General features: G+C 49.6%; 1 protein-coding gene across 1 annotated transcript in view; it reads right to left on the reverse strand.

Annotated features, from left to right (window-relative positions):
* Positions 1-27,903, reverse strand: part of GKAP1 (G kinase anchoring protein 1) — a 142,857-nt gene that overhangs the window by 38,838 nt on the left and 76,116 nt on the right. The window contains exon 7 of the mRNA XM_075340390.1: positions 26,543-26,565. Within this exon, the coding sequence (XP_075196505.1) occupies positions 26,543-26,565 (23 nt within the window). The remainder of the gene's footprint in view (positions 1-26,542; positions 26,566-27,903) is intronic.

Below are 27,903 nucleotides of genomic sequence, written 5' to 3' on the forward strand. Positions count from 1 at the left end.
GCAGCCACAGGCACCCGCCCGCAGCCACAGGCACCTGCCCGCAGCCGCCCAGCTGCCCGATCGCACCCGGTCGCCACACAGACAGCACCACCCCCCCCCCCCCCCGGTAAGCTATATTCGGATTTTAAGACGCACCCCTCATTTTCCTCCCAAATTTTTGGGAGGAGAAGTGCTTCTTATAACCCGAAAACTACGGTAAATTCTTCAAGATACACTTGTACACAGTTGTCAAAAGGATCTTCGCAGGGAGGATACTCTAAACATCTTGAAGAACTAACCACAGATCTTATGTGGATATAGGCTTGTGCAAATCTTTGACTTCACGTAGTCTCAGACAGATGTTGAGATCAGGGCTCTGTGGGGGCAATATCATTACTTTCAGGACTCCTTGTGAACACGCTGACTGTATGTTTGAGGTTGTTGTCCTGCTGCAGAATAGATTTTGGGTAAGACACCTCCCAATGGTATTGCATGATGGTAAGTACCTGTGCAGCATATTTATCCCCACACCTGAATAAAACTTTTGCACAATACTATATGTACACTTTTACAAAGAGGGATAGAGGGAAATTATTTCAAAACGCCGTATTTGCATATTTACCAAAGTAATTTCCTAGAAAAGATAGTTTCAGAAAATAGTAACGTTCTAACATTTTTCGCTCTGTTATTTCAGTACAAAGCTCACAGTTAACTTTGCTAATATAAATAAGCAGCGAAAAACAACAAGTACCGCACATTAATATTCACTGAGCAGTACAAATTAGCTAGCACACTAGAACTATTATTTTTCTAGTATATCTTATACAATAAAAATAAACAGGAATGGGTAAACTAGATAATGGAAATGCTATGTGGATCTGTAAGGAGTTGGCATAAACAACATTTTCTCTATCCATACTAGGGGATAGGTGATATGTATGATCTGTGGTGTAGCCCACCGATAACGAAAACAGGGGTCCCCTGCACTACAGCTTCTAACATGAGACTGATGGCAGTTGCCGAGCTTGGAGATTGAACCATGCTAGACCAGAGCTCCATACAAATGGGAGGCATGGGACCCTTGTGTTCACAACCATAGGTGGAATGCCCCAGCAATCCTGCACATATCCCCTATACTGTGACTAGGAGATACGTATTAGTGGGCCAACCTCTAACTCTTCCCTGGCACAGACACTTTTATTTGCATTTTTGTCTTCCACTTCTTCCAAGTACCAGAAATTATTGAATTTTTAAATCAACATAATCAGATCAGTGCTTTTTGGGGGGGTTTTGAGGCGGTTTGATGAATAAAGCAGAAAATCTGTGTGGTAAAAACCAGTTTTAATCTGATTTGAGTGAACGTTTGCACAGCCCGTCTAACACTAGACTAAAAATACTGCGAATATTAAAACTCACAATCTCCCCCCCTCCTTTCATGAGATTTGGCCCCTCAAATTTAGGCTCTATACAAATAAAAGAGACAATGGGTGTCTGTGTGTTGAATGCAAAACCACAGTTTTTGCCTATAGGGTCTTAAAGAATTAAAGCGACAGCACCCGAAGAGTGACTCTTAAACGGGCAGGAACCATGTAGTCATAGTCAACAACCATATAGTCGCTAAGGTGGGGCAATCTGGTAACTCGCTCTAAAGTCTGTAATTATAGCAACGGCTATCAAAGAAGGGAATTTTGTTACTTACCGTAAATTCCTTTTCTTCTAGCTCTTATTGGGAGACCCAGACGATTGGTGTATAGCACTGCCTCCGGAGGCCACACAAAGCAATTACACTAAAAAGTGTAAGGCCCCTCCCCTTCTGGCTATACACCCCCAGTGGGATCACTGGCTCACCAGTTTTAGTGCAAAAGCAAGAAGGAGGAAAGCCAATAACTGGTTTAAACAAATTCTCTCCGAGTAACATCGGAGAACTGAAAACCGTTCAACATGAACAACATGTGTACCCGCAAACAAACCAATAATCCCGAAGGACAACAGGGCGGGTGCTGGGTCTCCCAATAAGAGCTAGAAGAAAAGGAATTTACGGTAAGTAACAAAATTCCCTTCTTCTTCAGCGCTCTATTGGGAGACCCAGACGATTGGGACGTCCAAAAGCTGTCCCTGGGTGGGTAAAGAAATACCTCATGTTAGAGCTGCAAGACAGCCCTCCCCTACGGGGAGGCAACTGCCGCCTGCAGGACTCTTCTACCTAGGCTGGCGTCCGCCGAAGCATAGGTATGCACCTGATAATGTTTGGTGAAAGTGTGCAGACTCGACCAGGTAGCTGCCTGGCACACCTGTTGAGCCGTAGCCTGGTGTCGTAATGCCCAGGATGCACCCACGGCTCTGGTAGAATGGGCCTTCAGCCCTGATGGAACCGGAAGCCCAGCAGAACGGTAGGCTTCAAGAATTGGTTCTTTGATCCATCGAGCCAGGGTGGCCTTAGAAGCCTGCGACCCTTTGCGCTTACCAGCGACAAGGACAAAGAGTGCATCCGAACGGCGCAAGGGCGCCGTGCGGGAAATGTAGATTCTGAGTGCTCTCACCAGATCTAACAAATGTAAATCTTTCTCATACCGATGAACTGCATGAGGACAAAACGAAGGCAAAGAGATATCCTGATTAAGATGAAAAGAGGATACCACCTTCGGGAGAAACTCCTGAATGGGGCGCAGCACAACCTTGTCCTGGTGGAAGACCAGGAAGGGAGCCTTGGATGATAGTGCTGCCAGCTCAGACACTCTCCGAAGAGATGTGATCGCTACCAGAAAAGCCACTTTCTGTGATAGTCTAGAAAGTGAAACCTCCCTCAGAGGCTCGAAGGGCGGCTTCTGGAGGGCAACTAGTACCCTGTTCAGATCCCATGGATCTAACGGCCGCTTGTACGGGGGTACGATATGGCAAACCCCCTGTAGGAACGTGCGCACCTTAGGAAGGCGTGCCAAACGCCTCTGAAAAAAGACGGATAGCGCCGAGACCTGACCTTTAAGGGAGCCGAGCGACAAACCTTTTTCTAACCCAGATTGCAGGAAAGAAAGAAAGGTAGGCAATGCAAATGGCCAGGGAGACACTCCCTGAGCAGAAGACCAGGATAAGAATATCCTCCACGTTCTGTGGTAGATCTTAGCGGACGTGGGCTTCCTAGCCTGTCTCATGGTGGCAACGACCCCTTGGGACAATCCTGAAGACGCTAGGATCCAGGACTCAATGGCCACACAGTCAGGTTCAGGGCCGCAGAATTCCGATGGAAAAACGGCCCTTGGGACAGTAAGTCTGGTCGGTCTGGGAGTGCCCACGGTTGGCCGACCGTGAGCTGCCACAGATCCGGATACCACGCCCTCCTCGGCCAGTCTGGGGCGACAAGTATGACGCGGCTGCAATCGGATCTGATCTTGCGTAGCACTCTGGGCAAGAGTGCCAGAGGTGGAAACACATAAGGGAGCCGGAACTGCGACCAATCTTGCACTAGGGCGTCTGCCGCCAGCGCTCTTTGATCGCGAGACCGTGCCATGAAGGTTGGGACCTTGTTGTTGTGCCGTGACGCCATTAGGTCGACGTCCGGCACGCCCCAGCGGCGACAGATTTCCTGAAACACGTCTGGGTGAAGGGACCATTCTCCTGCGTCCATGCCCTGGCGACTGAGGAAGTCTGCTTCCCAGTTGTCTACGCCGGGGATGTGAACTGCGGATATGGTGGAGGCTGTGGCTTCCACCCACATCAGAATCCGCCGGACTTCCTGGAAGGCTTGCCGACTGCGTGTCCCCCCTTGGTGGTTGATGTATGCCACCGCTGTGGAGTTGTCCGACTGAATTCGGATCTGCCTTCCTTCCAGCCACTGCTGGAAGGCTAGTAGGGCAAGATACACTGCTCTGATTTCCAGAACATTGATCTGAAGGGTGGACTCCTGCCGAGTCCACGTACCCTGAGCCCTGTGGTGGAGAAAGACTGCTCCCCACCCTGACAGACTCGCGTCTGTCGTGACCACCGCCCAAGACGGTGGTAGGAAGGATCTTCCCTGTGATAATGAGGTGGGAAGAAGCCACCACTGCAGAGAGTCCTTGGCCGTCTGGGAAAGGGAGACTTTCCTGTCCAGGGATGTTGACTTCCCGTCCCATTGGCGGAGAATGTCCCATTGAAGTGGACGCAGATGAAACTGCGCAAACGGAACCGCCTCTATTGCCGCCACCATCTTCCCGAGGAAGTGCATGAGGCGTCTTAAGGAGTGCGACTGACTTTGAAGGAGAGCCTGCACCCCAGTCTGTAGAGACCGCTGCTTGTCCAGCGGAAGCTTCACTATCGCTGAGAGAGTATGAAACTCCATGCCAAGATACGTTAGTGATTGGGTCGGTGACAGATTTGACTTTGGGAAGTTGATGATCCACCCGAACGCCTGGAGAGTCTCCAGTGCAACATTCAGGCTGAGTTGGCATGCCTCTTGAGAGGGTGCCTTGACCAGTAGACCGTCCAAGTAAGGGATCACAGAGTGTCCGTGAGAGTGCAAGACTGCTACCACTGCCGCCATGATCTTGGTGAACACCCGAGGGGCTGTCGCCAGACCAAATGGCAGAGCTACGAACTGAAGATGGTCGTCTCCTATCACGAAGCGTAGAAAGCGTTGGTGCTCTGTAGCAATCGGCACGTGGAGATAAGCATCTTTGATGTCTATTGATGCTAGGAAATCTCCTTGAGACATTGAGGCAATGACTGAGCGGAGGGATTCCATCCGGAACCGCCTGGCGTTCACATGCTTGTTGAGCAGTTTTAGGTCCAGAACAGGACGGAAGGAGCCGTCCTTTTTTGGAACCACAAAGAGATTGGAGTAAAATCCTCGCCCCCGTTCCTGAGGGGGGACAGGGATCACGACTCCTTCTGCTCTTAGAGAGTCCACCGCCTGCCGCAGGGCATCTGCTCGGTTGGGGAGTGGGGAGGTTCTGAAGAACCGAAGTGGAGGCCGAGAACTGAACTCGATTCTGTACCCGCGAGACAAAATGTCTGTTACCCACCGGTCTTTGACCTGTGACAGCCAAATGTCGCAAAAGCGGGAGAGCCTGCCACCGACCGAGGATGCGGAGGGAGGCGGCCGAAAGTCATGAGGTAGCCGCTTTGGAAGCGGTTCCTCCATTTGCTTTCCTGGGGCGTGAGTGAGCCCGCCAGGAATCTGAGCTCCCTTGTTCTTTCTGAGTCCTTTTGGACGAGGAGAATTGGGCCTTGCCCGAGCCTCGAAAGGACCGAAACCTCGACTGCCACTTTTTCTGTTGAGGTTTACTTGCTCTGGGCTGTGGTAAGGAAGAGTCCTTACCCTTGGACTGTTTTATGATTTCAGCCAATGGCTCACCAAACAGTCTGTCTCTAGATAATGGCAAGCTGGTTAAGCATTTTTTGGAACCAGCATCTGCTTTCCAGTCCTTTAACCACAAGGCTCTGCGCAAAACCACAGAATTGGCGGACGCCATAGCGGTACGGCTCGTAGATTCTAGGACAGCATTGATAGCATAGGTCGCAAACGCAGACATTTGCGAAGTTAGGGACGCCACTTGCGGCACTGCTGGATGTATGATAGCATCCACCTGTGCTAAACCAGCTGAAATAGCTTAAAGTGCCCACACGGCCGCGAATGCTGGAGCAAACGACGCGCCGATAGCTTCATAGACAGATTTCAACCAAAGGTCCATCTGTCTGTCGTTGGCATCTTTAAGTGAAGCGCCATCCTCTACTGCGACTATGGATCTAGCCGCAAGCTTGGAAATTGGGGGATCCACCTTTGGACACTGGGTCCAGCGTTTGGCCACCTCAGAGGGAAAAGGATAACGGGTATCCTTAGAACGTTTAGAGAAACGCTTGTCTGGATGAGCGTCGTGTTTCTGGATCGATTCTCTGAAGTCAGAGTGGTCCAAAAAAGCACTTAATTTACGCTTGGGATACAGGAAATGGAACTTCTCCTGCTGTGCAGCTGCCTCCTCTGCAGAAGGGGCTGGGGGAGAAATATCCAACAGTCTATTAATTGCCGATATAAGGTCTGTCCCCGTCACTGGGGCAGGGTTCACAGGCGTCTCTGCCTGGGCCACTACCACCATAGGCTCTGGCTGACGGAGTGCCACTGGGACTGAACATTGCATACAATGTGAGTCTTTGGAGCCTGCCGGTAGATCAGCCCCACATGCAGTACAAACAGTGTACACAGCCTGTGCCTTGGCACCCTTGCGTTTTGCGGATGACATGTTGCTGCCTCCTCAGAGCAGTACAGGGTGTCCAGCCAAGAAGCGACCTTACAGTGCAACTATATATATATATATATATATATGGTACTAAGAAAAAAGTACACTAATATAACACTGAGGCACTAGTGGGGCCAGCACTAAAGTGCAGCTTACCGCCCGCTTAGGAGCGGGTGTGTGGTCGCCGAAATCCCTTTAGTCTGGGTCTCCCAGAGCCTGCTGCCTTTCCCCAGCCAGACCGCATGTGTAATGGCTGCCGGCGTCCTTGTGGAGAGGGGGGGCGGGCCCTGGGCGTATACAGACGAAGAGCGGGAAGCCTGCTTCCCACTGTGCCTAGTGAGAGGGCTGGAGCATGTAAATAGAGCTCCAGCCCTCGGCGCTGCCAATTGAGCAGCGTCTCTCCCCTACCCTGATTGACAGGGTGGGGGCGGGAACGAAGCGGCGCTAGGCCGCAGAAGCCGGGGGCTAAAGTTAGAAGCGCCGCCGCCGTAAAAGCGCGGTCGGCGCAAAGTCCCCGGCGCACCACAAGTCGCAGCTGCGCCGCCGCTCCAGTAGCGGTCGGCGCAGTAGTTCCCAACATGTAACGTCACTCAGCAAAGCTGCAGTGACCTAACCCCAGCGCACAGCGCTACTGTCCCCGGCGCACTATAACGCTCAGCAAGCCTTGAGAGTGTCCGTGCCTGCCGGGGACACAGAGTACCTGAAAGTTGCAGGGCCTTGTCCCTGAACGGCACTCCCGCTCCAAATCCAGCAGGTTCTCTGGGTCTGTGGATGGAGCCCGGCCTCAGGGCTTGGGGGCCGGCAAGATCCCACTTCCACAGAGCCCACCAGGGGATGTGGAAGGAAAACAGCATGTGGGCTCCAGCCTCTGTACCAGCAATAGGTACCTCAACCTTACAAGCACCACCGCGGGTGAGAAGGGAGCATGCTGGGGGCCCCATATGGGCCCTCTTTTCTTCCATCCGATATAGCCAGCAGCTACTGCTGACTACAAACAGTGGAGCTATGCGTGGATGTCTGACCTCCTTCGCACAAAGCAGAAAACTGGTGAGCCAGTGATCCCACTGGGGGTGTATAGCCAGAAGGGGAGGGGCCTTACACTTTTTAGTGTAATTGCTTTGTGTGGCCTCCGGAGGCAGTGCTATACACCAATCGTCTGGGTCTCCCAATAGAGCGCTGAAGAAAACCAGTGAACACGTAACTGGAGCATCATTTATGAGACCTGCCTCACAGTACGCTCGTTCTAGTTGCCTATAGCCACTGCAGAGATTACTGGGGCCTCATTTATGAGAATTACCTCACAGTAAGATCGTTTTGGTTGTCTATAGCCACTGCAAAAGTAGCTGGGGCTTAATTTACCAAGATTGCCTCACAGTAAGACCAATCTGGTTGTCTATAGCCACTGCAGACGTAACTGGGGCCTCATTTATGAGTATTGCCTCTCGGTAAGATCTTTCTGGTTGCCTATAGCAACCAGAGTGCAGCTTTCAGCATTGAAGCTGCAATGGTAAAAAAGTGAAAGCTGAGCTCTGATTGGTTGCTATGGACAACTAGAGCAATCTGACTGTGAGGCAGCTTTCATAGCTGATATTTGAGATCCTTCAGGACAAACCTTTGCTATATTATATATACATATATACACATATACACACACACACACACACACACACACACACACACACACACACATGTATATATATTATATACACACATACATGCACACACACATACATACATCTATATATATATATAATTGCCTTATTCTGTCTGTCTTGCTCCAAAATTGTGTCACCGTGACAGTGTCCTTACAGTGACAACCGACTGGCCCCGTCCCCCGCATGGATTAACAGTTTGGCCAGGCCCCGTCTCCCGCACACGATGCCCGCTAGGCCACACCCCCACGTGTGCTGCCCCATAGGCCACGCCCCCTCACGTGCTTCCCCATAGGCCACGCCCCCTCACGCGCTGCCCCATAGGTCACGCCCCCTCACACTATGCCCACTAGGCCACGCCCCCTCACACTATGCCCACTAGGCCACGCCCCCCCTCACACGTTGGGCACCTGTAAACCCCACCCCCCCAGGACTACTCCTCCCATTATACTTCTATTATAATCCTCCTATTATACTCCTCTCTGAGGGGTGCGCAGCATGGGGGATGGAGCACGATGGGGGGTGCGCAGCATGGGGGATGGTGCACGATGGAGAGTGCAGCATGGGGGATGGACCACGATGGGGGGGTGCCCAGAATGGGGGGATGAAACACGATGGGGGGTGCGCAGCATGGGGGATGCGCAGCATGGGGGATGCAGCATGGGGGGTGGACCACGATGGGGGGTGCACACCTCCCCCCAAAACACACACACACACACACACACACACACACACACCGCCACACATGCACTGCACAACACACCACACACACTGGGAACCACAAACACCGCCCTACACAGACACCCATATACACAGACAATGCTGCACACACAAATATATGCACATACCGCGCAACACACACATTGCACAAAACATACCTCCCCCAAAACACACACACACCCCACACACAAACCACGCAACACACACAGAACAACACACACAACGCTACAGACACACAGCGCTCCACAAACAATGCAACACACAACGCAACACACAAACAACACCGCTCTCACACACCCCCACACCGAGACAACACCCAGAACATGTACAGTGCCCTACACAAACACTTGGCAACTACACACAACAACATATATATATATATATATATATATATATATATATATATATATATCTCAAAAATCATACATTAACTACACAATACGTAAATTCTAGAATACCCGATGCGTTAGAATCGGGTCACCGTCTAGTATATATATGAAGGGAATTTTGTTACTTACCGTAAATTCCTTTTCTTCTAGCTCTTATTGGGAGACCCAGACGATTGGGTGTATAGCACTGCCTCCGGAGGCCACACAAAGCAATTACACTAAAAAGTGTAAGGCCCCTCCCCTTCTGGCTATACACCCCCAGTGGGATCACTGGCTCACCAGTTTTAGTGCAAAAGCAAGAAGGAGGAAAGCCAATAACTGGTTTAAACAAATTCACTCCGAGTAACATCGGAGAACTGAAAACCGTTCAACATGAACAACATGTGTACCCGCAAACAAACCAAAAATCCCGAAGGACAACAGGGCGGGTGCTGGGTCTCCCAATAAGAGCTAGAAGAAAAGGAATTTACGGTAAGTAACAAAATTCCCTTCTTCTTCGGCGCTCTATTGGGAGACCCAGACGATTGGGACGTCCAAAAGCTGTCCCTGGGTGGGTAAAGAAATACCTCATGTTAGAGCTGCAAGACAGCCCTCCCCTACGGGGAGGCAACTGCCGCCTGCAGGACTCTTCTACCTAGGCTGGCGTCCGCCGAAGCATAGGTATGCACCTGATAATGTTTGGTGAAAGTGTGCAGACTCGACCAGGTAGCTGCCTGGCACACCTGTTGAGCCGTAGCCTGGTGTCGCAATGCCCAGGAAGCACCCACGGCTCTGGTAGAATGGGCCTTTAGCCCTGATGGAACCTGAAGCCCCGCAAAACGGTAGGCTTCAAGAATTGGTTCTTTGATCCATCGAGCCAGGGTGGCCTTAGAAGCCTGCGACCCCTTGCGCTTACCAGCGACAAGGACAAAGAGTGCATCCGAACGGCGCAGGGGCGCTGTGCGGGAAATGTAGATTCTGAGTGCTCTCACCAGATCTAACAAATGTAAATCCTTCTCATACCGATGAACTGCATGAGGACAAAACGAAGGCAAAAAGATATCCTGATTAAGATGAAAAGAGGATACCACCTTCGGGAGAAACTCCTGAATGGGGCGCAGCACTACCTTGTCCTGGTGGAAGACCAGGAAGGGAGCCTTGGAAGACAACGCTGCTAGCTCAGACACTCTCCGAAGAGATGTGATCGCTACCAGAAAAGCCACTTTCTGTGATAGTCTAGAAAGTGAAACCTCCTTCAGAGGCTCGAAGGGCGGCTTCTGGAGGGCAACTAGTACCCTGTTCAGATCCCATGGATCTAACGGCCGCTTGTACGGGGGAACTATATGGCAAACCCCCTGTAGGAACGTGCGCACCTTAGAAAGTCGTGCTAGACGCTTCTGAAAAAAGACGGATAGCGCCGAGACTTGCCCTTTAAGGGAGCCGAGCGACAAACCTTTTTCTAACCCAGATTGGAGGAAAGAAAGAAGGGTAGGTAATGCAAATGGCCAGGGAGACACTCTCTGAGCAGAGCACCAGGATAAGAATATCCTCCACGTTCTGTGGTAGATCTTAGCAGACGTGGGCTTCCTAGCCTGTCTCATGGTGGCAACGACCCCTTGGGATAAGCCTGAAGACGCTAGGATCCAGGACTCAATGGCCACGCAGTCAGGTTGAGGGCCGCAGAATTCCGATGGAAAAACGGCCCTTGGGACAGTAAGTCTGGTCGGTCTGGTAGTGCCCACGGTTGGCCGACCGTGAGATGCCACAGATCCGGATACCACGCCCTCCTCGGCCAGTCTGGAGCGACGAGTATGACGCGGCTGCAGTCGGATCTGATCTTGCGTAGCACTCTGGGCAAGAGTGCCAGAGGTGGAAACACATAAGGGAGCCGGAACTGCGACCAATCTTGCACTAGGGCGTCTGCTGCTAGAGCTCTTTGATCGCGAGACCGTGCCATGAATGTTGGGACCTTGTTGTTGTGCCGGGACGCCATTAGGTCGACGTCCGGCCTTCCCCATCGGCGACAGATTTCCTGAAACACGTCCGGGTGAAGGGACCATTCCCCTGCGTCCATGCCCTGGCGACTGAGGAAGTCTGCTTCCCAGTTTTCTACGCCGGGGATGTGAACTGCGGATATGGTGGAGGCCGTGGCTTCCACCCACATCATAATGCGCCGGACTTCCTGGAAGGCTTGCCGACTGCGAGTCCCTCCTTGGTGATTGATGTATGCCACCGCTGTGGAGTTGTCCGATTGAATTCGGATCTGCTTCCCTTCCAGCCACTGCTGGAAGGCTAGTAGGGCAAGAAACACTGCTCTGATTTCCAGAACATTGATCTGAAGGGTGGACTCCTGCTGGGTCCACGTACCCTGAGCCCTGTGGTGGAGAAACACTGCTCCCCACCCTGACAGACTCGCGTCTGTCGTGACCACCGCCCAGGACGGTGGTAGGAAGGATCTTCCCTGTGATAATGAGGTGGAAAGGAGCCACCACTGCAGAGAGTCCTTGGCCGTCTGGGAAAGGGAGACTTTCCTGTCCAGGGATGTCGACTTCCCGTCCCATTGGCGGAGAATGTCCCATTGAAGTGGACGCAGATGAAACTGCGCAAACGGAACCGCCTCTATTGCCGCCACCATCTTCCCGAGGAAGTGCATGAGGCGTCTTAAGGAGTGCGACTGACCTTGAAGGAGAGCCTGCACCCCTGTCTGTAGTGACCGCTGCTTGCTCAGCGGAAGCTTCACTATCGCTGAGAGAGTATGAAACTCCATGCCAAGATACGTTAGTGATTGGGTCGGTGACAGATTTGACTTTGGGAAGTTGATGATCCACCCGAACGCCTGGAGAGTCTCCAGTGCAAAATTCAGGCTGAGTTGGCATGCCTCCTGAGAGGGTGCCTTGACCAGTAGATCGTCCAAGTAAGGGATCACAGAGTGTCCGTGAGAGTGCAAGACTGCTACCACTGCTGCCATGATCTTGGTGAACACCCGTGGGGCTGTCGCCAGACCAAATGGCAGAGCCACGAACTGAAGATGTTCGTCTCCTATCACGAAGCGCAGAAAGCGTTGGTGCTCCGTAGCAATCGGCACGTGGAGATAAGCATCTTTGATGTCTATTGATGCTAGGAAATCTCCTTGGGACATTGAGGCAATGACTGAGCGGAGGGATTCCATCCGGAACCGCCTGGCGTTCACATGCTTGTTGAGCAGTTTTAGGTCCAGAACAGGACGGAAGGAGCAGTCCTTTTTTGGAACCACAAAGAGATTGGAGTAAAATCCTCGCTCCCGTTCCAGAGGGGGAACAGGGATCACGACTCCTTCTGCTCTTAGAGAGTCCACCGCCTGCAGCAGGGCATCTGCTCGGTTGGGGTGTGGGGAGGTTCTGAAGAACCGAAGTGGAGGCCGAGAACTGAACTCGATTCTGTACCCGCGAGACAAAATGTCTGTTACCCACCGGTCTTTGACCTGTGACAGCCAAATGTCGCAAAAGCGGGAGAGCCTGCCACCGACCGAGGATGCGGAGGGAGGAGGCCGAAAGTCATGAGGTAGCCGCCTTGGAAGCGGTTCCTCCATTTGCTTTCCTGGGGCGTGAGTGAGCCCGCCAGGAATCTGAGCTCCCTTGTCCTTTCTGAGTCCCTTTGGACGAGGAGAATTGGGGCTTGCCCGAGCCTCGAAAGGACCGAAACCTCGACTGCCACTTTTTCTGTTGAGGTTTACTTGCTCTGGGCTGTGGCAAGGAAGAGTCCTTACCCTTGGACTGTTTTATGATTTCAGCCAATGGCTCACCAAACAGTCTGTCTCTAGATAATGGCAAGCTGGTTAAGCATTTTTTGGAACCAGCATCTGCTTTCCAGTCCTTTAACCATAAGGCTCTGCGCAAAACCACAGAATTGGCGGCCGCCATAGAGGTACGGCTCGTAGATTCTAGGACAGCATTGATAGCATAGGTCGCAAACGCAGACATTTGCGAGGTTAGGGACGCCACCTGTGGCACTGCTGGATGCATGATAGCATCCACCTGTGCTAAACCAGCTGAAATAGCTTGTAGTGCCCACACGGCCGCGAATGCTGGAGCAAACGACGCGCCGATAGCTTCATAGACAGATTTCAACCAAAGGTCCATCTGTCTGTCGTTGGCATCTTTAAGTGAAGCGCCATCCTCTACTGCGACTATGGATCTAGCCGCAAGCTTGGAAATTGGGGGATCCACCTTTGGGCACTGGGTCCAGCGTTTGGCCACTTCAGCGGGAAAAGGATAACGGGTATCCTTAGAACGCTTAGAGAAACGCTTGTCTGGATGAGCGTCGTGCTTCTGGATTGATTCTCTGAAGTCAGAGTGGTCCAAAAAAGCACTTAATTTACGCTTGGGATACAGGAAATGGAACTTCTCCTGCTGTGCAGCTGCCTCCTCTGCAGAAGGGGCTGGGGGAGAAATATCCAACAGCCTATTAATCGCCGATATAAGGTCATTAACCATGGCGTCACCATCAGGGGCATCCAGATTGAGAGGGGCCTCAGGATTAGAATCCTGATCACCGTCCTCAGTCTCATCACAGAGAGATTCTTCTCGCTGAGACCCTGAGCAGTGTGATGACGTCGAGGGTCTTTCCCAGCGAGCTCGCTTAGGCCGCCTGGGACTGTCATCTGAGTCAGAGACTTCAGCTTGTGATGCTTGAGACCCCCTTGAAGTGCGGATTAGTTCCAACTGAGGGGGACTAGAGAGCATAGCCACAGCAGTGTCCATGGTCTGAGGAACTGGCCTGGCCTGCAAGGTCTCCAGGATTTTTGTCATAGCCTCAGACATTTTATCAGCAAACACTGCAAAGTCTGTCCCCGTCACCGGGGCAGGGTTCACAGGCGTCTCTGCCTGGGCTACCACCACAATAGGCTCTGGCTGACGAAGTGCCACTGGGACTGAACATTGGACACAATGTGAATCATTGGAGCCTGCCGGTAGATCAGCCCCACATGCAGTACAAACAGTGTACACAGCCCGTGCCTTGGCAGCCTTGCGTTTTGCGGATGACATGTTGCTGCCTCCTCAGAGCAGTACAGGGTGTCCAGCCAAGAAGCGACCTTACAGTGCAACTATATATATATATATATGGTACCAAGAAAAAAGTACACTAATATATCACTGAGGCACTAGTGGGGCCAGCACTACTGTGCAGCTTACCGCCCGCTTAGGAGCGGTGTGTGGTCGCCAGAAATCCCTCTAGTCTGGGTCTCCCAGAGCCTGCTGCCTCTCCCCAGCCAGATCGCATGTGTAATGGCTGCCGGCGTCCTTGTGGAGAGGGGGGGCGGGCCCTGGGCGTACACCGACGAAGAGCGGGAAGTCTGCTTCCCCTTGTGCCTAGTGAGAGGGCTGGAGCATGTAAATAAGGCTCCAGCCCTCGGCGCTGCCATTGAGCAGCGTCTCTCCCCTACCCTGATTGACAGGGTGGGGGCGGGAACGAAGCGGCGCTAGGCCGCAGAAGCCGGGGGCTAAAGTTAGAAGCGCCGCCGCCGTAAAAGCGCGGTCGGCGCAAAGCCCCCGGCGCACCACAAGTCGCAGCTGCGCCGCCGCTCCAGGAGCGGTCGGCGCAGTAGTTCCCAACACACAACGTCACTCAGCAAAGCTGCAGTGACCTAACCCCCAGCGTACAGCGCCACTGTCCCCGGCGCACTACAACGCTCAGCAAGCCCTGAGAGTGTCCGTGCCTGCCGGGGACACAGAGTACCTGAAAGTTGCAGGGCCTTGTCCCTGAACGGCACTCCCGCTCCCAATCCAGCAGGTTCTATGGGTCTGTGGATGGAGCCCGGCCCCAGGGCTTGGGGGCCGGCAAGATCCCACTTCCACAGAGCCCTCCAGGGGATGTGGAAGGAAAACAGCATGTGGGCTCCAGCCTCTGTACCAGCAATAGGTACCTCAACCTTACAAGCACCAACCGCGGGTGAGAAGGGAGCATGCTGGGGGCCCTATATGGGCCCTCTTTTCTTCCATCCGATAGAGCCAGCAGCTACTGCTGACTACAAACAGTGGAGCTATGCGTGGATGTCTGACCTCCTTCGCACAAAGCCGAAAACTGGTGAGCCAGTGATCCCACTGGGGGTGTATAGCCAGAAGGGGAGGGGCCTTACACTTTTTAGTGTAATTGCTTTGTGTGGCCTCCGGAGGCAGTGCTATACACTTAATCGTCTGGGTCTCCCAATAGAGCGCCGAAGAAAATTGCCTTTTTCTGTCTGTCTGTCTATCTTGCTCCAAAATTGTATCGTTACAGTGACAGTATCGTTACCAGCAGCCAATCCGACAGTTGTCACTGTAACGATACTGTCACTGTAACGACAATTTTGGAGCAAGCGAGACAGACAGACAGACAGAATAAGGCAATTATATATATACTAGAAGGTGGCCCGATTCTAACGCATCAGGTATTCTAGAATTTACGTATTGTGTAGTTAATGCATGGGAGATGGAGCACGATGGGGGGTGCGCAGCATGGGAGATGGAGCACGATGGGGGGTGCGCAGCATGGGAGATGAGCACGATGGGGGGTGCACACCTCCCCCCAAAACACACACATACACACACCGCCACACAACACACCACACACACACACACACACACACACACACACACTGGGAACCACAAACACCGCCCTAAACAGACACACAGACAACGCCACACACACACACACAACACCCAACACACAAACACCGCGGCATACACAAATATACGCACATACCGCGCAACACACACACATTGCACAAAACATACCTCCCCCAAAACACCCCCCCCCCCACAGCCACACCCACACAAACCGCGCAACACACACAGCACCACACACAATGCTGCAGACACACAGCGCTCCACAAACAACGCAACACACACAACACCGCTCCCACCCACCCCCCCCCACACCCAGACAACACCCAGAACATTTACAGTGCCCTACACAAACACTTGGCAACTACACACAACAACAACATATTATATATATAATATTATATATAAATATATATATATATAATATAAATAACAACAACAACAACTACAAATATATATATATATATATATATATACACACATATATATATATATATATATATACACATATATACATATACATATATACATACACATATACATATATATATATATATATACATATATATACACATATATACATACACATATACATATATATATACACATATATACATACACATACATATATATATATATATATATACACATATATATACACATATATATACACACACACACACACACACACCGTATTTTTCGGACCATAAGGCTGCGGCCAGGAATGAGGGTGCTGCGGGTCATCGGGGGCACGAGCAGGCTGTAGCAGCGCCTGCTCGTGACCACGTGGGCCCGCTCATTACATATGCACGCCTATCCTCCCGCCCATTTCTCAGTGCAGAAGCCGGCGCTGACAGGTGGGCGGGAGGACGAGCAGGGACGCGCGCATAGCAAAGAGCCGGCCGCATGATCACCCCTGGCAATTACAGCCTGGAGTGATCATGTGCGGCTGTAGTCACTGCCCCCCGCGCGTCGTCATCATCATCAGCGCGGGGTGCAGTGAATCAGTACACTCACCTGTTCCAGTGTGTGGAGCTGTCCCCCTGCAGCACGCGATGTCTTCCTGTCTGTGCCGGTCAGCTGATCTGTGCTGATCGGCACAGACAGGAAGACATCGCGATGCAGCAGGGGAACGGCTACACACACACACACACACACACACACACACACACACACACACAGGTCAGTGGCGCAGAGAGGAAGATGATCGGTGCTGCAGGGAGTGAGGAAAAGGTGAGTATAAACGTTTATTTTTTTCTCTGTGCTATAGGATACAGGCCATATACCAGGATGGTATATGAGCACGATGGGGGCATATAGCAGAATGGATGGGGGGTATATGAACAGGATGGGGGGGTATGAACAGGATGGGAGTATATGAGCAGGATGGATGGGGGGTATATGAACAGGATGGGGGGGTATGAACAGGATGGGGGCATATAGCAGAATGGATGGGGGGTATATGAACAGGATGGGGGGGTATATGAACAGGATGGGAGTATATGAGCAGGATGGATGGGGGGTATATGAACAGGATGGGGGCATATAGCAGAATGGATGGGGGGTATATGAACAGGATGGGGGTATATGAACAGGATGGGAGTATATGAGCAGGATGGATGGGGGGTATATGAACAGGATGGGGGCATATAGCAGGATGGGAGTATATGAGCAGGCAGGATGGGGGTATATGAACAGGATGGGGGTATATGAACACGATGGATGGGGGAATATGAGCAGGATGGGGGTATATGAACAGGATGGGAGTATATGAGCAGGATGGATGGGGGGTATATGAACAGGATGGGGGCATATAGCAGGATGGGAGTATATGAGCAGGCAGGATGGGGGTATATGAACAGGATGGGAGTATATGAACAGGATGGATGGGGGAATATGAGCAGGATGGATGGGGGGGTATACCAATAGGATGGGGGTATATCAATAGAATCTGGATATATGAACAGGATGGGGTATATGAACAGGATGGGAGTATATGAGCAGGATGGGGGAATATGAGCAGGATGCTGGTATATGAGCAGGATGCTGGTATATGAGCAGGATGGGAGTATATGAGCAGGATGGGAGTATATGAGCAGGATGGGGGAATATGAGCAGGATGCGAGCAGGATGGGAGTATATGAGCAGGATGGGGGAATATGAGCAGGATGCTGGTATATGAGCAGGATGGGGGTTTATAGCAGGATCATATACAAGGCAGGAGGATCATTACCAGGATGGGGTACCTTAGTAGAGAATTTGGGGACATTACCCCCATAACAGTGTCAGCAGCAGATCCTCGCCCCATATCAGTGTGTCATGACCACATTTTTTGCTTAAAGTTTTATTTTCCCATTTTCCTCCTCTACTAAAACCAGGGTGCGTCTTATAGTCCGAAAAAAGAGAATTTTGTTTACTTACCGTAAATTCTTTTTCTTATAGTTCCGTAATGGGAGACCCAGACCATGGGGTGTATAGCTTCTGCCTCCGGAGGACACACAAAGTACTACACTAAAAAGTGTAGCTCCTCCCTCCGAGAATATACACCCCCTGGATAACCAGATCTAACCAGTTTAGTGCAAAAGCTGAAGGAGAATAGCCACCCACAAGTAGAGATAGAGCAAAAAAACGGAACAACCGGAGCCTCTGTCTACAACAACAGCCGGTGATAACACGCGGAACAAGAAACTGCCAACAGGCAACAGGGAGGGTGCTGGGTCTCCCATTACGGAACTATAAGAAAAAGAATTTACGGTAAGTAAACAAAATTCTCTTTTTCTTCATCGTTCCTATGGGAGACCCAGACCATGGGACGTCTCAAAGCAGTCCATGGGTGGGAAATAAACAGAAAAACTGAGAAGTAGGCGAAACCTAACTTCACAAATGGGCGACAGCCGCCTGAAGGATGCGTCTGCCCAAGCTCGCATCTGCCGAAGCATGAGCATGCACTTGGTAGTGCTTCGAAAAGGTGTGCAGACTAGACCAAGTGGCAGCCTGACAGACCTGCTGAGCCGTAGCCTGGTGCCTGAAAGCCCAAGAGGCACCGACAGCTCTGGTCGAGTGTGCCTTGATCCCCGGCGGGGGAGGCACTTGAGTACACTGGTAGGCATCAGAAATGGCCGACCTAATCCAACGAGCCAGGGTCGGTTTAGAAGCCAAGAGGCCCTTGCGCCGACCTGTGGTCAGCACAAAAAGAGAGGTGCACCGCCTAAGAACAGCGGTGCGAGACACATAGATCCGGAGCGCACGCACCAGATCTAAAAGTATGCAACGCTTTTTCAAAGCGATGAACAGGAGCCGGACAAAAGGAAGGCAATGAAATGTCCTGGTTAAGGTGGAAAGGAGATACCACCTTAGGGAGAAAGTCCGGAGTCGGACGGAGAACCACCTTGTCTTGATGAAAAACCAAAAAAGGTGACTCCGAACAGAGAGCAGCTAAATCAGAGACTCTCCTGAGGGAAGTTATGGCCACTAGAAAGACGACTTTCTGTGAAAGACGAAACAAAGAAACCTCCCTAAGAGGCTCAAAGGAGAGTTTCTGCAAGGCCGTGAGGACCAGATTAAGGTCCCAGGAATCCAAAGGCCGCCGGTAAGGCGGAATGATGTGAGATGCGCCCTGCATAAAGGTGCGCACCTGAGCCAGCCGGGCGATACGCCGCTGGAACAACACTGACAGAGCCGAGACCTGTCCCTTGAGGGAATTGAGGGATAGTCCTAGCTGCAGACTGGACTGTAGAAAGGACAGGATGGTCGGCAAGGAAAAAGGCCAAGGGGCATGGCCGGAGGACCGACACCAGGACAGGAAAATTCTCCAAGTCCTGTGATAAATTTTGGCCGAGGAAGACTTCCGAGCCTGATGCATAGTGGAGATGACTTAGGGAGTAATGCCGGAAGTCGTCAAGATCCAGGACTCAAGAGCCACGCCGTCAATCTGAGAGCCGCAGAATTCTGGCGGAAAAACGGACCTTGTGAGAGAAGGTCTGGGCGGTCCGGGAGATGCCACGGCACCTCTACGGACAGATGGAGCAGGTCTGGGTACCAAGCTCGCCTGGGCCAGTCTGGAGCAATGAGGATGACCCGACGGCCCTCCATTCTGATCTTGCGCAGGACTCTGGGCAAGAGAGCTAGAGGGGGAAACACGTAAGACAGACGAAACTGGGACCAATCCTGAACCAGCGCGTCCGCTGCAAAGGCCTGAGGATCGTGGGAGCGAGCCACGTAAACCGGGACCTTGTTGTTGTGCCGGGATGCCATTAGATCCACTTCCGGAGTGCCCCACTTGCGGCAGATCGACCGGAACACTGCCGGATGCAGAGCCCACTCGCCGCTGTCCACGGTTTGACGGCTGAGATAATCTGCCTCCCAGTTTTCTACGCCTGGGATGTGGACTGCGGATATGGTGGACTTGGAGTCCTCCGTCCACTGAAGGATGCGTTGAACCTCCAACATTGCCAGGCGGCTGCGAGTCCCGCCCTGGTGATTGATGTAGGCAACTGCTGTCGCGTTGTCTGACTGGACTCGAATGTGCTTGCCCGCCAACAGGTGGTGAAAGGCTACGAGAGCTAGGAGCACAGCTCTGATTTCCAGCACATTGATCGAGAGGGCTGATTCGGACGGAATCCAAGTGCCCTGTGCTCGGTGGTGGAGAAATACTGCTCCCCAGCCGGATAGACTGGCATCCGTGGTGAGGATCACCCAAGACGGGGCCAGGAAGGAGCGTCCCTGAGACAGAGAGAGGGGCCGAAGCCACCACTGAAGAGAGCTCCTGGTCTGTGGCGACAGAGCCACCAACCTGTGCAAGGAAGAAGTCCGCTTGTCCCAACAGCGGAGAATGTCCAGCTGCAGAGGACGCAGATGGAACTGGGCAAAGGGAACCGCTTCCATTGACGCCACCATCTGACCCAGCACCTGCATTAGGTGCCTGATGGAATGACGGCGGGGCCTCAGCAGAGAGCGCACCGCCAGATGGAGGGACTGCTGTTTGACTAAGGGCAGCTTGACAAGTGCCGGCAGAGTCTCGAATTGCATCCCTAGGTACGTGAGTTTCTGGGTCGGAGTCAGAGTGGACTTGGACAGATTGACAAGCCACCCGAATTGAACAAGAGTGGCGAGAGTGAGCGAGACACTCCGCTGACAGTCTGCACTGGATGAAGCCTTGACTAGAAGCTCGTCCAGGTAAGGAATCACTGCCAACCCCTGGAGGTGCAGAACCGCAACCACTGCTGCCATGACCTTGGTGAATAATCGAGGGGCCGTGGCTAACCCGAAGGGGAGAGCCACGAATTGGAAATGTTCCTCTCCGATTGCAAAACGTAGCCAACGCTGGTGTGAAACTGCAATTGGTACATGCAGATAGGCATCTCTGATGTCGTTGGATGCCAGGAAATCTCCTTGGGTCATTGGGGCAATGACTGATCGCAGAGACTCCATGCAAAAATGCCGCACCTGAACATGCTTGTTGAGAAGCTTGAGATCCAGGATGGGTCGGAAGGAACCGTCCTTTCTGGGGACTAGGAATAGATTTGAGTAGAAACCTCTGAACCGTTCCCTGGCGGCAACCGGTACAATTACTCCGTTGGCCTGCAAGGATGCCACAGCGTGAGAGAAGGCGGCGGCCTTGGAGCAGGGGGGAGTTGACAGAAAAAATCTGTTTGGCGGGCTGGAAGAGAATTCTATCCTGTAGCCGTGGGAGATGATATCCCGCACCCACTGATCGGAGACGTGTTGAAACCACACGTCGCCAAAGTGGGAGAGCCTGCCACCGACCAAGGACGTTGCTGGCTCGGCCAGATAGTCAAGAGGAGGCTGCCTTGGTGGCAGCAGCTCCTGCGGACTTCTGAGGACGCGGCTTCGTGCGCCAGTTGGGCTTCTGGTCGTTGGCTGAGTTAGTGGACGAGGCCGAGGGCTTAGAGGACGACCAGTTAGAGGAACGAAAGGAACGAAACCTCGACTGGTTCCTGCCCTGGACAGGTTTCCTGGTTTTAGTCTGTGGCAAGGAAGTACTCTTCCCGCCAGTAGCTTCCTTAATAATCTCATCCAGTTGTTCACCGAACAGCCTGGACCCAGCAAATGGGAATTAATAAAGAAATTTGACCTAGTCTTATATTCATTGCGATCATAAATAAAGGCAAGATGCACAATAATGTTTTGCAAAAATACAAAAATATTTTTATTTTTATTTTTAATTGCATACGTGATTAGAGAGAACATACACAAACAAAAAGTGAATTAAAATCAACACAACAAACAAGATGGACGGTGTGGTAGGTAGGGGGCTTTTCTTATAGTAATTCATAATATAAGAACTTCCAACAATCAAGGGTATGAGATTCTCTCTGTAATGGATATTAATTAAAGAACTCAAATAATGGTTTAGAGAGAGTCATAGTCCTATATTAATAATGAATATATATAGCCGTTATTGCAATATAGCAAAATCAACCTTACATATTTGCATACAGATAAAGCAGATGGAAAATCAGTTACAAAGTCATAATATCACTATGTAAGAGTTAATCAATAATAGATCTGATATGCCATCTGCCTATGGTACTAATAAAGGCTATCGCAGAGAGCAGATAAATAGTTCAAGACAAAGTAGTTCTACAAAATATAGCAGTGGCCGTCATATAAGATATACCGGGTTAATTAATATGTCCTGTGCCAGGTGTATCTACAGCAATTAGCATAAAATAACAAATAGACCAATATATCCCTTGCCATATATCACTTGAATATATATAGCCATTATTGCAGTATAGCAAAATTAACCCTATATATTTACATGCAAATGAAGCAGATGGAAAATTAGTTACAAAGTCACAATATCACCATGTAAGAGTTAATCAATAGTAGGTCTGATATGCCATCTGCCAATAGTACTAATGAAGGCCACCACAGAGAACAGATAGATAGTTCAGAACAAAGTAGTTCTACAGAATACAGCAGTGGCCGTCATATAAAATATACAGGGTTAATTAATATATCCTGTGCCAGGTGTATCTACAGCAATTAGTATAAGATAACAGATAAACCAATATATCACTTGTAAGAAGTACTAATCAAAGCTGCCGTGAAAAGCAGTGTAGATTTAAGGATTAAATAATCCCATAAGACACAGCAGCAACTTAACTTGCAGTTAGTAGTATAGATACAGCAATTAGCATAAGATAACAGATAACTGTATCTATACTACTAACTGCAAGTTAAGTTGCTGCTGTGTCTTATGGGATTATTTAATCCTTAAATCTACACTGCTTTTCACGGCAGCTTTGATTAGTACTTCTTACAAGTGATATATTGGTTTATCTGTTATCTTATACTAATTGCTGTAGATACACCTGGCACAGGATATATTAATTAACCCTGTATATTTTATATGACGGCCACTGCTGTATTCTGTAGAACTACTTTGTTCTGAACTATCTGTTCTCTGTGGTGGCCTTCATTAGTACTATTGGCAGATGGCATATCAGACCTACTATTGATTAACTCTTACATGGTGATATTGTGACTTTGTAACTAATTTTCCATCTGCTTCATTTGCATGTAAATATATAGGGTTAATTTTGCTATACTGCAATAATGGCTATATATATTCAAGTGATATATGGCAAGGGATATATTGGTCTATTTGTTATTTTATGCTAATTGCTGTAGATACACCTGGCACAGGACATATTAATTAACCCGGTATATCTTATATGACGGCCACTGCTATATTTTGTAGAACTACTTTGTCTTGAACTATTTATCTGCTCTCTGCGATAGCCTTTATTAGTACCATAGGCAGATGGCATATCAGATCTATTATTGATTAACTCTTACATAGTGATATTATGACTTTGTAACTGATTTTCCATCTGCTTTATCTGTATGCAAATATGTAAGGTTGATTTTGCTATATTGCAATAACGGCTATATATATTCATTATTAATATAGGACTATGACTCTCTCTAAACCATTATTTGAGTTCTTTAATTAATATCCATTACAGAGAGAATCTCATACCCTTGATTGTTGGAAGTTCTTATATTATGAATTACTATAAGAAAAGCCCCCTACCTACCACACCGTCCATCTTGTTTGTTGTGTTGATTTTAATTCACTTTTTGTTTGTGTATGTTCTCTCTAATCACGTATGCAATTAAAAATAAAAATATTTTTGTATTTTTGCAAAACATTATTGTGCATCTTGCCTTTTTATTTATGATCGCAATGAATATAAGACTAGGTCAAATTTCTTTATTAATATATGTTATGGTGACTTCAGTCATTTCTAATAATTAACAAATATCATGCATTTCTGTATTCTATTGTTAATAACCCAGCAAATGGGAGCCCAGCAAGGTACTTCTTTGAAGAAGCGTCTGCCTTCCACTCTCGAAGCCACAAGATCCTGCGGATAGCGAGGGAATTAGCCGAAGCCACCGCAGTGCGGTGAGAAGCCTCCAGCATGGCAGACATTGCGTAGGCTGAAAAGGCTGAAGCCTGGGAAGTTAAGGCAACCATTTCAGGCATAGATTCCCTGGCGAGGGAATGCATCTCCTCTAGAGAAGCAGAGATGGCTTTGAGCCCACACTGCTGCAAAAGATGGGGAGAACGAGGCCCCTGCCGCCTCATATACAGATTTGGCCAGAAGGTCAACCTGGCGGTCAGTGGGATCCTTAAGTGAGGTGCCATCAGCCACTGACACAACTGTCCGGGCTGAGAGTCTACACACCGGAGGGTCTACCTTTGGTGAGTGAGCCCACTCCTTGACCACCTCTGGTGGAAAAGGAAAACGGTCATCAGAACCACATTTTGGGAAGCGTTTGTCAGGACAGGCCCTGGGCTTGGTCACAGTGGCCTGAAAACTGGAGTGGTTAAAGAACACACTCCTTGTTCTCTTAGGCAAGGTAAACTGGTGCTTTTCTGCCAGAGAGAGTTGCTCCTCTGATACTGGCGGATTGAGATCCAGTACAGAATTAATGGATGCAATCAAATCACTAACATCTGCGTCACCCTCGGTCAGATCAATGGGGCACATGGAGGTAGCGTCCGAGCCCCTAGAAAAGACATCCTCCTCGTCCTGCGAGTCAGCTCGTGAATCAGAGCCGCGGGACGAGGAAGGAGAGGGGACCCTGCGTCTCCTTTTAGGAGGATGGGGTCTGGGAGCAGATGAAGAATCCTCTGTGAGCTCTGGAGAGCGAGCCGAAGCAGCAGAGGCGCCCTGAGAAGGGGGCTGATGCATGCTCAGCAGAGTCCGGGACAACTCTCCCATGGAGTTGGCAAAGGACTGGGAGATTGACCTAGAGAAGGATTCTACCCAAGCCGGGGGTTCAGCCACCGGGGCCGGAGCAGCCGGAGGGACCACTGGGGAGACTCCAGGCTGAGGCACCACCATGTTAGAGCAGGCATCACAATGTGGATATGTGCTCGGTTCAGGCAGTACGAGCTTACATGCAGTGCATATGGAGTACAGCCTTGCAGCCTTGCTCCTAGTGTGAGACATGCTGCTGAGGTGGGGGCTCTGCCAGAATGACCCCCAGAGAGTGTATAAGAAGGTCCACAACCGGAGGTTGTGGCTTACCAGACCGTTTGTGTGCCCTCCGGATCCCACAGCTCGGACCCCCAGACAGATTAGCAGAGATGCTGCAGCCAGCGCCGATCAGTGTGAGAACGCTGATAAAATGGCGCCGGAGCGAGGAGAGGGGGCGGGGCTTAGTGAAAGAGCGGGATCCGGAGGGCCAAGGAGATATACAGGGGAGGGAAACATCTCCTCAGAGAGGAGTGTCCTCCCCTGTGCCGAACAGCCGGTGCCGCACTGTCCCCTTGCATGACTGACATGCAGGGGCAGTGAAAACGAAACTAGGCCTCAGGCGAAGCCGGGGCCTAAATTTTACAATGCGGCCGGCGCGCAGGCACCCTCGGCGCAGTTCTCTGGTGAAAACCAGAGAACCGGCCGGAAATGTCACAAAGGTTAAATAACACACTCTCCCCAACATTAAAGTGCAAGGGACCCCCCCCCCCCGACAATAACGTCTCAATACTTAGCTTGTGAGACGCAGGGCCAGGTTCCCTGAGGGATGAGTGCTCCGTCCGGCAGGATCCTGAAAGGGCTGCGGATGGAGACCGGTCTCCTGCAAGGCAGTGAGAACCGTGCTGGCTCCCACTTCAAGCCAGAGCCCGAGGGATGGTGAAGGAGCGCGGCATGTAAGGCTCCAGCCCTGAAATCAACCTTAACAACACCGCCGACACAGTGGGGTGAGAAGGGACATGCCGGGGGTCCAGGCTTGGACCCACTTTTCTTCAAACTCTTTAAAATCAAAAATCAGATGAGAATGCATGTGTGGATGTGTGCCTCCTGAACACAAAGCATTGAACTGGCTATATTTGGTTATCCAGGGGGTGTATATGCTCGGAGGGAGGAGCTACACTTTTTAGTGTAGTACTTTGTGTGTCCTCCGGAGGCAGAAGCTATACACCCCATGGTCTGGGTCTCCCATAGGGACGATGAAGAAAATACGGTATAATTATATTATATTATATTATATTATATTATATTATATATATATATATATATATATATATATATATATATATATATATATATATATATATATATATATATATATATAAAATAAAAAACACATAAATCATACATTAACTACACAATAAATTCTAGAATACCCGATGTGTTAGAATCGGGCCACCTTCTAATATATATATATTATATATATATATATATATATATATATATATATATATATATATATATATATTCACCTATTGGATCTCTGTTCAGTGTGAGGTGATCATAGGAGTCATAATGCTAAGGACTGTTTTTTTCGCCTCAGTGTTATGACAGATATGTAATTTATTTTTTTTTAATCGCTACCTATTATGGCCTCTATTAAGGTTGACTGAAAATGTATGTAAAAACTTAAGGAAGAAGCAATGCAGGAAAATAGACAAAATTGTGAAAAAAATGAATACAAATTATGTAGCGAAAGCTGTGTATTGTTACAATAAGCACAGATTATACACTTACCTCTGGCTTTTTCGTGGACTGTTCTGGAAACAGAAAAAAAAGTCATGAATATCAAACACCAAAATAAATTAATCTGATGTATTCGTATCTTGTCTTTATTACTTGGATCCTTCCCTCACTGTCAGTATTAGGTCACTATCAGTATTGTCTTATATCAGTAACCCCATCCTGATGGCGCGCTGTACGACCTCTGCCGGGTACGGGTGTATAGAAAGTGAGCCCTCACCACACAAGGCAGATGTAGGCTGTGTTATTCAATCAGCACCTGCCTCGAACTTAAAAGATTGGAGCTAGCTACAAGCACTGCTTTTTAACCATTTCAATGCCGGTGTCAATCATTGAACGCAACATTTAAAAAGCTCTATCATGCTTACAATGCATTCATAGGGTGCCTATGGCTTGCCATAAGACCTGGGAGACCTACTGAAGGCCACCATCACTGCCATATTTGTGCTCCCACAAATCCCAGTCTGGGCTGGCATCTTGCGATACTGTGGTTTGAGGTATAAAGTGCAAATGGTCACACAGGCACAAATCTCCAATGGAAAACAAAAAAAAAACCAAAAAAACTTTGAATCAACCCCTTCTCTCAATTCAAAAATAATGAAAAAAAAAAGTCATATTTTGGAATCCATAAAACTAGATCTATTTAAATGTAAAATTATTTCACCCCTACAGTAAACAGTAAATAAAAACATAAGAAATAAACCACATTCTATGTACCCCAAAGTAGTATATATCTACAGTAGATCACAAAAGTGAATACACCTCATTTTTTAAAAAAATAGTTTATTAGTATATCTTTTCATAGGACAACACTGAAGATCTGACACTTTGACAACTTTTACATTGTATCAGTCTACAACTTGTATAACTGTACATTTGGTGTGCCCTCTAAATAACACAACACACAGCCATTATTGTCTAAACCACTGGCAACAAAAAGTGAGTACACCCCTAAGTAAAAGTACCCAGATTGTGCACAAAGTGTCAATATTTTATGTGGGTCACTATTACTTTCAAGCACTGTCAACTCTCTTGGGCATAGAGTTCACTAGAGCCTCACAGAGGCCTCTTGACTCCTCTTCCATCCTCCATGATGACATCACAGAGCAGGAGGTTGTTGGAGACCTTGTGCTCCTCCACTTTCTGTTTGCAAATGTCCCACAGATGCTCAATAAGGTTTAGGTCTGGAGACTTGCTTGACCTGTCCAGCCCCTTTACTCAGTTTCTTTAGCAAGACAGTGGTCGTCTTGGAGTTGTGTTTGGGGTCAGTATGTGGCCTAATTTTCAGATCAAGCTGTTTCAATATGTCACAGCACATTTTGGCATTCATGGTTCCCTAAATGAGCTTTAACTCC

This window comes from Anomaloglossus baeobatrachus, chromosome 1, assembly GCF_048569485.1.
Source record: "Anomaloglossus baeobatrachus isolate aAnoBae1 chromosome 1, aAnoBae1.hap1, whole genome shotgun sequence".
Taxonomy (NCBI): domain Eukaryota; kingdom Metazoa; phylum Chordata; class Amphibia; order Anura; family Aromobatidae; genus Anomaloglossus; species Anomaloglossus baeobatrachus.